This window comes from Melanerpes formicivorus, unplaced genomic scaffold, assembly GCF_026170545.1.
Source record: "Melanerpes formicivorus ecotype bairdi unplaced genomic scaffold, bMelFor1.0.p_v2 SCAF_5, whole genome shotgun sequence".
Lineage (NCBI taxonomy): Eukaryota > Metazoa > Chordata > Aves > Piciformes > Picidae > Melanerpes > Melanerpes formicivorus.
In genome coordinates this window covers 14,835,458-14,849,044 of record NW_027142357.1, presented here as the reverse complement: position 1 = coordinate 14,849,044, position 13,587 = coordinate 14,835,458, and the positions used below count along the sequence as shown (strand labels likewise).

Genomic DNA, 13,587 nt, shown 5'->3' with positions numbered 1-13,587 from the left:
TAAAGTCTGCTTTGCTACACCTCTACTTTAAAGGAAATATTAAATAAACTGCTAAAGGCTCTCAATGAAATATTCAGAGTACTTTCCCTGGTTGTGTGAAATCCCAAGATATGGCTGTAGGTACTGCTCTGTAAGTGCTTTGTGTTGTTTGGGTGTGTTTGTCCAGTAATTTGTTCAGGAAGCCTTTGAAGCTTTATCTCGCAATCCAAAGCAAACATGCTCCTGCTAAAATGATCTACGCTACTGGGGATAAAATATCTAATCTTATTAGCTTCTTCTGTACTGTCTTTCTTCTTGGCCAATGGTTAAGCTGTATCATTTAAATCTGACAGTTTGTGTTCCTGCCTGATACAAAATGTATGGTTTGAGGTGAGAGCCCCTGCCTTAGTAGCCGTGCTCAGGCTCTCCCCCAGGGCCAGAACATGGGCAGTGAGGCAGGATGAACATTCATTTTAATGAATCCTTCATGGAAGAGATCTTTGTTGCCTCCATGCCAGGGTTTGGCAAAGTGTTTTGATGCATATGGACCTTGGAAAACTTTGCTTCTAGAAGATCTGTGTGGCTCTAATGGTACTGAAACACAGGGCTTGCTGCCCAAGGGCCTGCACCGAGTCCAGCAGCTCTGTGAACAGTAGGCCATGTATGCCAAGACCTGTATTTTGTTGTGCTGTTGGAGGGTCAGCAGGGCAATCTCCTTTGCCCAGTGCTGAATGTAGGATGTAGAAATCTCCTGGTGTGGTTGGATAGCAGCATGGTGCCGGACTATGAGGACCTCATGTGAGGGAGAGAAATATGTGACTAGGCTAGGCAGTGCATCCCTCTGTTGTTGTGTTCCTGGGATCTCTCTCCCTTGCTGCCGTTGAAAGCTGCTCTTTCCCAGCAGCACAGACACTGGGACTGCTGCTTCCCTCTAAGGCAACAAGAATGCATTAAATTTTGTGCACAGTCCTGAATTACATCCCCAAAGTAAACAACCCAGCAGATCAAAACACATGACAGATTTGTGCTGGATGCTGCAAGCTCTGAGAGGCTGTAGTATGTGTTTGTTGTGAAATGGGCCTCTCTGTGATGATTATTTTTGTTACAGGCAGAGTTGTCTTTAGTTTCCGTGTTGAAGGCCCAACAATAACAGTAAACCCTGCTCTCCTGGGATGAAGGAAATCTACAGGGATTTAATCAGCAGGAAATTCAAGTAGGAGAATGCTCTGCTCCTGACCTAAAGCTTTGGCGTGGGCTGAAGAGCTGCAATGCTGAAAAACCCCAAGGGTGCGTGGAGGTTTCTGGGGCCTGGCTGTCATTTCTGGGTGCCCAGAGTGATGACTACTTCTTGCAGCATGGGGGAGGCAAGGGGAGACTTCATTAGCCTGGATGTCTCCAGCAAGTCAGGGAAGGGAAAGAGGTCTGCCCTTTGCAAAAGGTGAGAAGCACAGCTGCTGATGCCCATCTCCATGGGAAACTTTGGCATTGCCCACTGTACCCTATGGTATTTGCAAGGAGTCTGACCTCATAAGTTTCTCCAGGTCTGTCTTTTCATTACCTATGGCTTGGTGGTTGTCCTCTGGTGTAGCTCCCCTGTTAGAGTGTCCCTGCAAGGAACAGGTTGTTGTGATAATGTGGTGGGCCTTAATGAAAGGGAGGGTCAGGGGATTCCCCATCTTGAGCACAGCCTGCTTTGACAGTACCAGTGAGTGCTGACCTCCATGCTCTTGCATGGCCTTGCCATCAGCACATTGCTACATTGGCACATCCACCATGTGGGTTGGCAGGGGCCCCAGCAGTTTGCTTTCAACATCTGTATTTTGCTTACCATATGATGGGATATCCCACACACCTGGCAGATTGGCTTGTACTTCAGAATTGAATTTTATTAATTCAGGCCTGGAAAAAACTGCCAGAGCCCTTTAGCTGTGGAGCACATCTTGCTTCCTAAGCATTAGTAGGCAGGTAGAAGGCTTTCCCTGATGCAGGAAGATGATGATATTTTCCTGGAGGTATTTGAGCACCCAAGGGATGTGGCTGGTGCTCCTGTCCACTCACCGGTTTCGCCCATTTGTCCTGTTTTGCTGCAGAGAGCTGAGCTCCAGCCCTTCTCACTTAAGCTGCTCTTACCAGCACCAGCAGTTAAACTTGGTCACCAAGCTGACCTGAAATCAGGATCAAACTGTGGGATTTCAGTCCCTCTAGCCTGCAGCGGCCTCACAGGGCAAGTGAGAAATTTTAAGATCAGGGTAAAGTTAGGTTTCTGCTCCTGAGTTCATCTTTCACGGAAGAACTGGGGCCTGATACCTCTGTTAACATTGCAGCTCCCCTCCAACTGGTTGAGTTGCAACAGCTCACAGAGTATTCAGAGTATCCAGTGCGTGTAAGGGGCTAGCAACTTCTGAGCAGTGGGTGATGTTGGTGGTATCAGCCTAGCGGGTAGCATGTGTGTGAAAGCTGGAGAGATGAGGAGGGGATGACGAGGTGTGGAAGGATTGACTGTATTTTCATTGCTTCAAGACTTTGCCCTTTCCAAGAAAAATAATTTACAGCTTGAATATTTCTCTTTGCTGGAGCGAGTGGAAGTGTGCAAACGAGGTGTGAATTTTTATGAGAAGGTGTGAAAACGCATACATGAGTGAAGTGTGAATTACACATCTATTTGTACATTGATGTCAACAAGCCCCCGAATTTCTTCCTTCCATGTGAATGTCTCTTTCTCTCTCCCCAAGCCCACATAGACATGTATGTGGGCAAATATGCTGTGGTGAGAGAGGAGATTTGTGCAAGAACTTGGGTTTGTAAATGTTTGTATGTTCAACAGGCTCTCCTGTGGAACAAAACCAGATGTTTTTTGGTGTTCTCAGTTCATCTGTGTCAGTGTTGTGATTTCTCCCCTCATATTTCAGGACATTTACAGGATTATTTTAAGAAAAAAGGGAAGGCTGCAGAGCTGCTTTTAGGTGTGTGAGAAGAAAGTTATTTTAAAGGATTTTTGTGTTAGAGTGCCATAAAAACATGGGGGAAACTGAGACAGTTCTTTTTCATGGCAAAGGAAGCCTTGCTCCCCCCACAAAGGTCCCTCCTGCTGTCCTTGTTCGCACAGGGCATGTGTATTTTCTGCAGGCAGTGGGCAGGCAGCCGGCAGGCAGAAGGTTGTTTATTCAAAGTGCTTTTTTCCAGGAAGCATTACCACTGAGGAATCCTGCCTCATTCCTGCTGCTCGTGTTGCCTCTGTCAAGGAAGCAGTTTGAAGGCAAGCTGGGATATCACGATTGAGAGAGGGCAGACTTTTGACAGCCTAGCAGGGGACACCCGTGGAGCCTGGCAGATCCCATGGCAGAAGGACAGAGCCAGACCCACAGCACAGGGTTGAGACCACACATGTCTGTGCTGCTTTGCTTCTCCCAGGCAGTCCTGGGGCTTTGCAGTGAGTGCTGCTGTGTCAGTGACAGGAACAGCCTTCACGGCCAGGGCAGTGGGGAGCACCATGAAGACCCTTATCCCACAGAGCTGATGGAATGTGGGACATGTGGTTACTCTCTTACATCGAGGGTGATGCATGTCCCACACTCCTTTGGGGGCATAGGATGTGCCTCAGTCCCCATTGCAGGGTGTGTACCTGTGGGCCCCAGGAAAGCCCACCCAAATCTTTCTGCAAGTCCAGAGCCCTCCAGGGCTGTGGGGAGGCTGTGGAGATAGGTCTGCAGTGGGGATGTGCCTTGAGGATTTGCATTCCATGATGTACCCTGTTGCTTATTGTCAGGGAAGGAAAGGCCTTTCTGCAATGTGAGACTGGAGTCACCTTGTATGCTTGCCAGCCTGCCCTGCATGGGGCTTAGGATTTTGCTGGGTTTTGCTGGTGTTTGGCTGTTTGCTGGCTATGAAGAGGCGCTGCTGTCTCCAGGGACAGCTGTGTCAGGCAGAACATGGGGCTGTGGTGCCAGGATAGGGCCCATGTCAGAGGAGACAGCAAGAGGTGTGCAATAAGGGCCCTGTGAAGAAAGGGACTTTGGGATTTATAGTGCATTATCAATTGACCCTGTGATGCAGATTTTCTTTCCAGCAAGTAATGCAATAATAAATTTGATTTGCAGTGTTCATGAGATTAAATGGGGTTTTTTTGAAGATGAAATCACCCTCTAGGGCCTGTTCTAACCCAAAGCTGAGAGTACTTCCTCCACTCACTATGCAGCTGTTGCCAGCCATTTGTGGGCTAGCCCTACGAAACCACCACTGCTGATAAGTTGCATTTGCAATTCTAATGGATGGGTTGGCTTGAAAGGTTTGGGGACGCAGGAGGCCATTCTGCCATGTGGGCAGACAGGACTGGGGAGGGAGAGTAAAGCTAGTGGAGAAGAGCTGTCATGGGGCTGGATGCTGTTCTTGGTAATGTCACTGGCTACCTGGGTGGGTTTGGGCTTGCAACCAGCCTCACCATGCCTCAGTTTCCATCCTTGTGAACAACTAAGCTTTCTGCACTTCTACATCTGTGTCAAATTTCTAGTGTCCACATTTTGGTCTCTCCCATGGCAGCTGTGGGAGACTGACACAGAGCAGCTTGTAAAGGAGGCAAAAGAAGGAATGAAACAAGGTGGCTCCAGATGATCTGATATCAGTCTGCCTCTTACTTTATGGCTCTGTAATTGCCTCAATGAGGGAATTGATTTCTCTTTTTTAGTCTTTGTGAAATGTGGTGTGAAAGTGTGGCAGGAGGCGGAGGTGAAAAGTAGTAGGTTTGTTGTGTAGAATACTTGGCCTTGCCTGGAGATTAATGTGAAATATTGGAGTACCAAATGGATGTCAGTGACCTGGAGAATGGCCTCTATCAGACCATCCCTGGCAGAGTCCCTGAGGGGTTGGCTGTGCACCGCCAATGCCCAGAACCTGTTTCAATGCCTTGTTTCCTTCTGTGTGTCTCTGCAGCTCAGCCGTGTGGTGGCCGCCTGAACTCCAAGGATGCTGGGTACATCACCTCCCCAGGGTACCCCAATGACTACCCCTCCCACCAGAACTGTGAGTGGGTTATCTATGCCCCGGAATCCAACCAGAAGATCATCCTCAACTTCAACCCTCACTTTGAAATTGAAAAGCATGACTGCAAGTAAGTCTTCCTCTTTAATACACAGTCACTTCCTCTTCCTGCTTTTGCCTAGAGGTATGGGCCTCATGCTTCTTTGCATGTGAAAACAAGCATGGTCCTGAGCCTCTGGTAACATTGCATCTCATTGACTTTCAGGGACAAGTATGCCTCTACTGTCTGGGTGGCTATAAGATGCTGCTTTGGACATGTAGGATTAGCCTACTCTGCATTGAACTGCTGGTTCTTAACTCAGCCTCATATCACCTGAAAACAAAAGTTAACTGGCTTTCAACCTAAGGTTATATGGCAACTTGTTTTTCTCAAAGTGGCCTCATTGTCCTATTAAACCATGCCAGCAGAGCAATTTTCTGGCATGCAGCTGAGCAGAAATATGGCATAGAGAGCCCTAGGGATGGAGACCCAGGCTTGGACCATGTGAGGCTGGGGTCTTGGAGGTCTGAGCTGTTTAGATTTGATCTGGCTTTCTGCAGTGCTTATTCTGCTACATTTAATACAATGAGGGTTTGGGGTTGTTTGCCCTTTTTTTCCTTCTCCTTTTCTCCCCTCTTCTAAGAAGGGATTTGGAAACTAGATGTCAGGAAAAAACAATTAACAAGTTGTAAAGAATAATTAATGGCATCAAAGGGCACCATAAAAAGGCAGAGTTAATAACATGGTCTTAGCAGACATATAAACCTATGTTTAATCTGGAGTCCACAGCTGGCTACAGTGATGCCTGAGCTTGGGGTCTCCTAAAAACAGGGCTGACATGCTAGTCCTGTTGATTAAAAGGGGGTTATATATGAAGAAGGGAACTCTGTTTGCAAAAAGGACATGGGGGAGAAGGGAAGCATTTATGGGGCTGTAGAATCAGTCCTGCGGAGAACAAAGAATTCTGCATGGGTTTGATGTGTACTGAGGGTTATGAAGTATAGAGCTGGATTCTCAGCTACCATAAATCAGTGTTGCTCCTTTAACTCTAATGAAGGTGTGCTGATTGAAGTCATTTGGGATCTCATCACCCCCTACAGATAAAACCTGGGCTAATAAGGCTTCAAGCACCATGAACTCTCCTTGAAGTCACTGTGTGTGCAAGGCTTTTAGCACTCTGCAGGATGAGGCCTGTGTTTAGAGAGGGAAGAAGGTAGAGAAAATCTTAATATGGATATAGATGAACACAAAGTCTCAGAAGTGCACATGAGAATGATGGTTCCTATCAGATTTTATTATTGCTTTGTGGCAGTTTTAGGCTATGCCTTTAAAATTTAGCTGCATATTTCACGCAGAAAAGTGGAAAAATATAAATCACTATTGAGTGTAAAAAGGAAAACAAAAGATTATTCTAAACAAATTCATTGGATAAATGTCTGGGCTAAAAGGAGCTGTATCGTAACAATTCTTCATGTTTCACTTCCATTCCCATTCCTTTTTCTCTTCTCCTCTGATCTTGGCTGTTCTGCTTCACCTGGGAGATAACAACACTTCTGGCTAATGCTGAGATAAGAACTAACACTCCTTTCTCCCAGCTCCTCTCTTTTCTCTCTCTGGTACAGAGAGGGTAGGGGAGGTTTGGGGGAGGGCAGTGGAGCGGCTTCCCTGGTCTTTTGGACCAGGAGGGTTTCCATGTTATTTGCTAATTGTAAATATCTGTATATATATTTTGTACATACTCATTGCATTCCATTGTAGAGTGTAGTTTTTACTTGCAAATACAGTTTAATTTGCTTCTGAGTTGGTCTGGCTTAAAAGTTAATGCTGGGGGAAACTTCAACCCACCACATGCTTGCACAGGCTGAACTGAATAGCTTTCACATGGCTAATGTAGTTGCCCAAAATTCACTATAATAAAAGCTTTTTAGGCCTATATTTGCGGTCTGCAATACTTGTCGGGCAGGGCAATGCTGTGTTCAAAGGAAAGAATTGAGCTGGGCAGGAGGGACTCTAGGTTCTGCCTCTCAAGGTCTCAGGCCAGCAAAGCCAGCCTATGGGCAGCTGGCTTTTCCTCTCTGTGTAGGATGCTGTCAGTTTTCACTCCGAGCACCTTGGACAGCTTTTGCCATTGTTTTTCTGCCTGTGAGACCACTGAAATTATCCCTTTGCTGCATTCTGTTTCACTGTGGCAGATCTTCTGAATGGCTGCTATGTGGTCTCACCGTTTACTTCTCTGTGTGTACATGCACAATGGAGCACAAAGGTCTGAGCTGGAGTGTTTTGGTACCCCATGTGGGACATGAGTGGTGGAGGTTTTGTTAGAGTCTCTGATTCAGGTGAGCTCCTGTGGCAACATTTCTCTGTAGAAGCCAGGCAGTAACATCAAACTTTTCCTGAAAGTGAAGCTTGCCTGCACCTCTATCCTCTTAGCTACCACTTGAGTGCAAGTGAAACAGGGTTCACCTATAGTGCACTGGGGCTCCTCATGGACAGAGGTATGAACTAGGAGCCAAGCAGACTTTGGGTGCCTGCTCCCCAGAGCCAGCAATGCAAAGGAGTGGGTTTCAAAGAGTTCAGCATCAAAGAAACAGTCTCAGGGCAGAGCCTTTCTTTTTCTATCTGATCATTAATTTAGAGCATATTCACAGAGAGGTGACAGGCTGATGAATCGCATTGTGGCACTCTGTCTCTGGGCAGACCAGGTTCCTCCTACGCTGGTGTTGCTACCTGGCAGCTCTCAGAGTGGGATCAGGGCTAGTCTGTGCTTCCAGCTGCCAGAGGTGAACGCTGTAACCCTTTTCTCTGTTGCTTCTTCCTTTGACGTTTTATTTTACCTTATTAGGCTAAAGTTTCTCCTTCATAAAGCATAACATTTACATTCCGAAAACCCGTTCTAAGGCCTACAAAAATATCTGCAAAAGTCTTTTTAGTTTTACTGTGTCCTTTCTGGTCTTCCTTGTATCTGCTTTAGATTTCCCTTTGGGATGAGAGGCGTTTCCTCCTGTGTTTTGTACTGTCTGGCACCCTGGGGACCTCTGCAGAAAGGTCAGTGATTTCCCCTTGCCAGGCAGCTGGCCGGAAAGGGGCCTGTGTGTGTACCTGGTGCTGCCTGAACGCCAGAGTGAGAGCTGGCTGCACAGAGCAGTTTTGGCAGCCAGCCCTTCTTACTCAGAGGGCAGGAATACCAGTCAGGGATGGGTGCCCAGAGGTGACAGCCAGGGGTGGCTGCTCAGTGCCAGTTGTTGCTAATATTTTTCTGGAGGCACATCCAGGCTTTTATTTTTTTGTTTGTGTCCATCTGCATTAAGAATTAACTGTGCTCTCCATCATTGTCATGAAAGGAGTAATGTGGTATAACTGAAGACCCAGAACAAATTTCCCTTTGTTCTTCATCTGTATTCCAAGGAAGTGCCTTACTTTAGGAAGACACTTCAGGTTAATAAAATTGGCCTTCTCCTGCCATTGTAGTTCTTGTATGCAAGCACAGCAGGGATCCTTACTGCAGCAGGGTGGACATGCTGTGACTTGAGACCTGGGCTGTTGTCCACACTGTCCTGCAGCTGTGGGGCCACAGCTGCAATGGCAGGGCCAGAAGGGAAATTTGATAAAAGATCTGCCAAACAATTCGGAAATAATTGTAATAGCCTGTCTGCTTGTCACTTCTTCCTCTCTGCTGCAAATGCAGCTGTTGCTCAGGCACTGCAGCCCAGCCCCATCAGCATCTGCTCTCTGAACCGGCAAGTGGCATCCAGTGGAAAAGAGCACGCTGCTGCTGTGGTGAAATGTTTCCACTCCCCAAATGGTGTGGCAGTAGCTGGGCAGCCTTGTGCATACCAGAGTTTATTTGTGATCCTAGGCACAACTTGAACTGTTTGCAGGAGGTGTGCAACAGGAGTGGCTGTCTCCCAGCTTATGCAGTCATGTAGCCAAGCTGCTTGCTCCTTCCTAATTTCCTTTTTGCTGGTCTGTCTGTGCTCCTTGTTGGAATATCCAAGTCAGAAACCTCAGCTTTGAGTGAATCACTGCATTTATAACCAACTACCTTTTCCATTCATGCCTCCCTCCCACTGCTGGCCTTCTCTTTGCACCATTAAAAGCTCCCTTCCAAGAATGGCTGCTGACTCTGCCAGAGGATTAGGCTGGGCAGAGCTGCTGTTGAGTTCCTGGACGTTGCTGTACACTCATGGCAGGGGCATGTTCCCTCCAGACTGCAGTGGATGGGTTTGTTCTCCCCCTTCAAGCAGTAGACCTTTCAGATCAGTCATAACATTTGCTCTGTAGGAGCAGGGGTGGTTTTTCGCTTGTGTGTTTTGGTTTTGTTTTGTCGGTTGGTGTTTCAGTTGCCTTTTTGAACAAACAAAACCAACAATAACAAAAAACAAAGCCTAACTCATAATCAGATCATGCCAGCAGCTCTTTCCAACACATGCTGCAACTAGGTTGTGCTCGGTGGTATTTCTGGCTGGGAAGATTTGGGGGACCGATGCTGTGGCTCGCAGCCCCCTCTGGTGGCACATGCCACATGCTGGCCGAGGTTTCTGGAGTCAGGGGCCTGCAGCTCAGAGGAGGAAAAAAAAAAAAGGCAGGGGATGGCAGATTTGAGACTGCACAGCTAGGTTCTTCCTCTGGATTTTTGTCTCCCTATGCCAAGCCTCGAGGGTCTCCAGAAACAGGAACTGAGGCACCAAAATGAGGAAATGTATGCAGTTGTCACTGATCTTGCAAATGCCACAGTGGTTGAAGCTGAACCAAATTCAGCATCCAGGTGTGTGCTGGATACCAGGCAGGTGTGGCAAGGAGGCTAAAGGGCAGAGGGGACCGAGGTTTGGCAAGAAGAGACACCATATTCCCAGCATCTGTCTCAAATAGCACTGCCTGCCAGAGGACACTGGTAGTAACATGCTTATGTTCCCAGGCCACAGTGTGAAGGGAGAGAGACACAGTCTTGGCTAGCCAGTCAAGGCCTCTTATGATGGCATGGCCATCTCCTCTGCTTCCAGGAAGCTGGCACTGGAACAAACAGCTCTGCATAGTTACTAGAGAGCAGCAGAGACACTGGCTCAATTCCTTTGCTCAGGCAGTGGGGGAGCTGCAGCCAGCCCTGCTGCCCGAAGATGGGCAGGCAACTGATGCCTACAGTGTTCAGCCTGGCTCCCTCAACCATCTCCTTTAAACAACAGCATCGTATTGCAAGAAGCTGTTCTTCTATCAGTAAAGGTTTAGAGTAGACAAGGAAGTAATTATGGACAGCTAATTAGTAAAAGCTTTGAAAAGTATGCATAATTAGCTGTAGTAAACATTTTAGGAACAATGCAGTTCATCATGAGCCTGGAAAACACAAGAGAAGTGAAGAGAAATACATTTGGAGTGCTGCAGAACACCAGGGCTTGGAGGGTTCTTTACTGGGGTTCAGGGGGAAGTGACTGCATCTGTAACACCAAGGGAGTTGAGCTTTAACTTTACAGAGAGGGGAAGTCAAAGATGAGCTGTTAAGGAAGGCATTTGATTGCTCATACATTTGTGGCATGGGTAGCCAGAAGCAACATTTCTAACGTACAGGAAATAATTCAGTCTGGGTAACATGACACTGCAGCTCAACTTGCCTTCAAATGAGCTTCTACTGTTTTTATTTTTTTTTTTTAACTCATCTGCTATATGGCTCATAATGCCCATCAAGCCTAGGTCATTCTCTAAAATTAAACATCAATTAATGGGTTAGCTGTGGTGATGTTAAACCAGACAATTCTATTCTATTCAGTGAGTTAATGGTTCAAGGTTGTTCACATCTCTTTGCTGCCCAGTCACAAGGCTGGGAGAGCTCCACTTGCTCCGTGGCTGTGCTTCCCCGTGCCTTAGAGCCTCTTCCTGAAGAGACAGACCAAGTTCAGGCACTGCAGAAGGTGATGGTCCCAAAGACAGTCTCATGGGGTCTCCTATGTCCTGCCAGCTCACCAACATCCGGTGCGTAGGAGTCAGATCGGGTTTTGCACCTTGTTTCCTCTTGGCACAATGACAAATTTTAGCCCCAGCTGGTGACACTGGAAACAACAGCATTAGAGATAGAGACCTCTCCCCCTGCTTCCTGCTGTTGAGCAGGAGGTGGTGGTGTGTTTGCTTCTTACTCAGTGTCACTGGGCAGTGAGGGAGGGAGCATGACACACGGATCCCCTGCAGTGTCTGGAGAGGGAGTGAGCAAAGGGCTGCCTGTGGCAACTTCTCACTAACCAGATTCAGGATCCAACTAAAAGTGTGCCTTCTGTGAGCATACAGTGCAGGGCATGCTACAGCTCTTAGCCCTATGTACTTTGGGTGACCCCACTTCACACAGATGCTATAGGACAGTAGTAGAGTAAGCCCACTGAAACAGCCTGAGGATAACCACAGTGTTGAGATGCTTATGCTTTCAGCAAACAGCCCAGGGCTCTTGGTTGTCTTTGCAGTAGTGTTCCAGATCACTAGGTAACACCAGGTGACCCCATTACAGATGCTCATCCTAAACAGGTGGCTCCCAGGAGCCTAAATGTCTGTGGGGATGAGTCTCAGTTACTTGTTTTGCATCACATGCAGGGTTAGCAGTGCTCTTCTGTGTAACAGTTTTGTTGTCTGGGTGCATGACTTAGAAGGGTTAGTGAATGTAAGGAGTGCTAGAACAATATTTTTTTTTAATTGTCTTTTTTTTTTTTTTTTGTTAAGGACCAGATACAAAACCCAGTAAGGGCAGCAGGAAGCATTACCTTGGTTTCCATAGGAGCTGATTTAGGCTTTTGATGAGCAACCATTTGCCTTAGCTACATGCAGCATTTTTAATGGATATCACCTCTAGTGTCAGGCTGTAATGGGGGAGTGACAGACCCACTGGCAATACCAGGTCTGGAAGCTGTGAGATTTGCATTTTTCCCCTTCTCTGCTACTGATTTGCTTTGGCAAACCACTTTAAATTCCCTGCCTCATAAAGAAGAGAAGACCTGGGCATCTACAAGCACAAAACCCAGTCTAGAAATCAACAGTGCATTGCACACTCCCCTCCAAAGGCTGCAGTGTAGCAGCATCACACAAGAGCAGGTCAGAGGCTGCTGACAATACTTGGGTCATTCCCAGTCTTTTCTGGCCGGGCGTGAATTCAACAGTTAAATATGAATGCAAAATAAAAAGGACAGCCTGCAAACAGCATACTAAAAACAGGAGATATTTCTGGGTGCATTTGACCAGAACTCAGTGCAGAGCTTATTTAAAAGAATTGAGAGAGGTTAGATTTTAGTCTGAGACTCATTCTCTCTTTTCTCTAAATCAAGCAGCTGCACAATGCCTTTGAATGGCAATGTAATAATATGTTTCAAACTACAGTCTGGTGGTCCTGGCATTCCTTATAAGTTAATAGCAGTTATGGTCCACTAATCATAGCTAGAATGTTTAAGCAACTGTCTTTCATATATCAGCTCAAACACACCATAGAAAGCCTTTGATCAGTCTATCACTAGAAAGAGTGAGTAACCTGGGGGTCTTTTGTTGTGTGTGTGTCCCCCGAATCCCAAGGAATTCTTTGGATCTACATACATCATTGCTGAGCAATCATGGTTCAGTAGTATGGTGGTGTTTTCAAAGCAGCAGTGGGTCAAACATTGAGATGGTAGTGTTCAACAAGTTGCTACAAGTAAAGCCTGAAACCATGAGGTCTGGAAGCAGAAATCCTATGCCAAAGACTATTACAAATGGCACAGGAACTGGCAGGGTAGCTGCTCTGCATGTGCACTGCCCCAAATGCCAGTTCTTGCAGAAGCAGAGAAGATGATGTGGTTGGTGTGAGGCAGACCATGCCCCTGTATTATGAGACGTGGTCTCCCTCTGCAGTTATGGGCAGCATCCACCTGGTGGTGGTGGGAGAGCTCCTGCACTCAGCCCGTGCCTGCCAGGGCTGTGCCACGTGCAGGGTGTTTGCATGGGAAGTGCTCAACATATTAGAAACCTCCAGGGAACCTTCAGAACTGGAGTTGTTGATGGATGTCCAACAAGGAGTAGGACCCCCCTGCCAGCAGCGTGAGAGTTTGAGGCATGTGCTCAGCTTCCTTCCTCCTGCGATTGATCGTTAGTGTGAGGTTTTGTTTGCATTGTTATTTTGCAGGGATAAGGGAAGGTGAAATGCTTGGCTCTCCCACATTGTGCCTCTGGTAATGCTGATGCTTGGCTGATAATCACAGGCAGGAACAAGGTCTGGGATCTCCCTCAGTAGAGGGGACTGACTCACCATTGATCTATGTTCACTCTATCTTGTTGAAGTTTTTTGACCCATTTGATTTTTTTAGGTTTTCTTTTGTGAAAATCCTCTGATTTTTCTCTTGTTCAGGAGCAAAACATTTCTCTGTCTTTAAATATGGTAGATGGGGATTTCTTCAGATGTTCAACAACTCAATTGAAAGAGACCTCAGGAGACCTCTCCCCTTCCCTGTACCCCTTCTCAGCCTGTCTTTTCATCTGCAATCTGGAGATGTAAGGGCTATAGTAATAGAGTGTCAGAGGAAGTAATTGATTCATCACACACCAAGAGAGGAATCTGTTGCCTTTAGTGTCAATGGAGCTGAACCACAGCCTGGAAGGGT

General features: G+C 46.9%; 1 protein-coding gene across 6 annotated transcripts in view; it reads left to right on the top strand.

Annotated features, from left to right (window-relative positions):
* The window catches only part of NRP2 (neuropilin 2), a 91,079-nt gene that overhangs the window by 6,709 nt on the left and 70,783 nt on the right, over positions 1–13,587 (top strand). For all 6 annotated transcript variants that reach the window (XM_068138368.1, XM_068138366.1, XM_068138367.1 and 3 more), the window contains exon 2: positions 4,906–5,083. In XM_068138368.1, the coding sequence (XP_067994469.1) occupies positions 4,906–5,083 (178 nt within the window). The remainder of the gene's footprint in view (positions 1–4,905; positions 5,084–13,587) is intronic.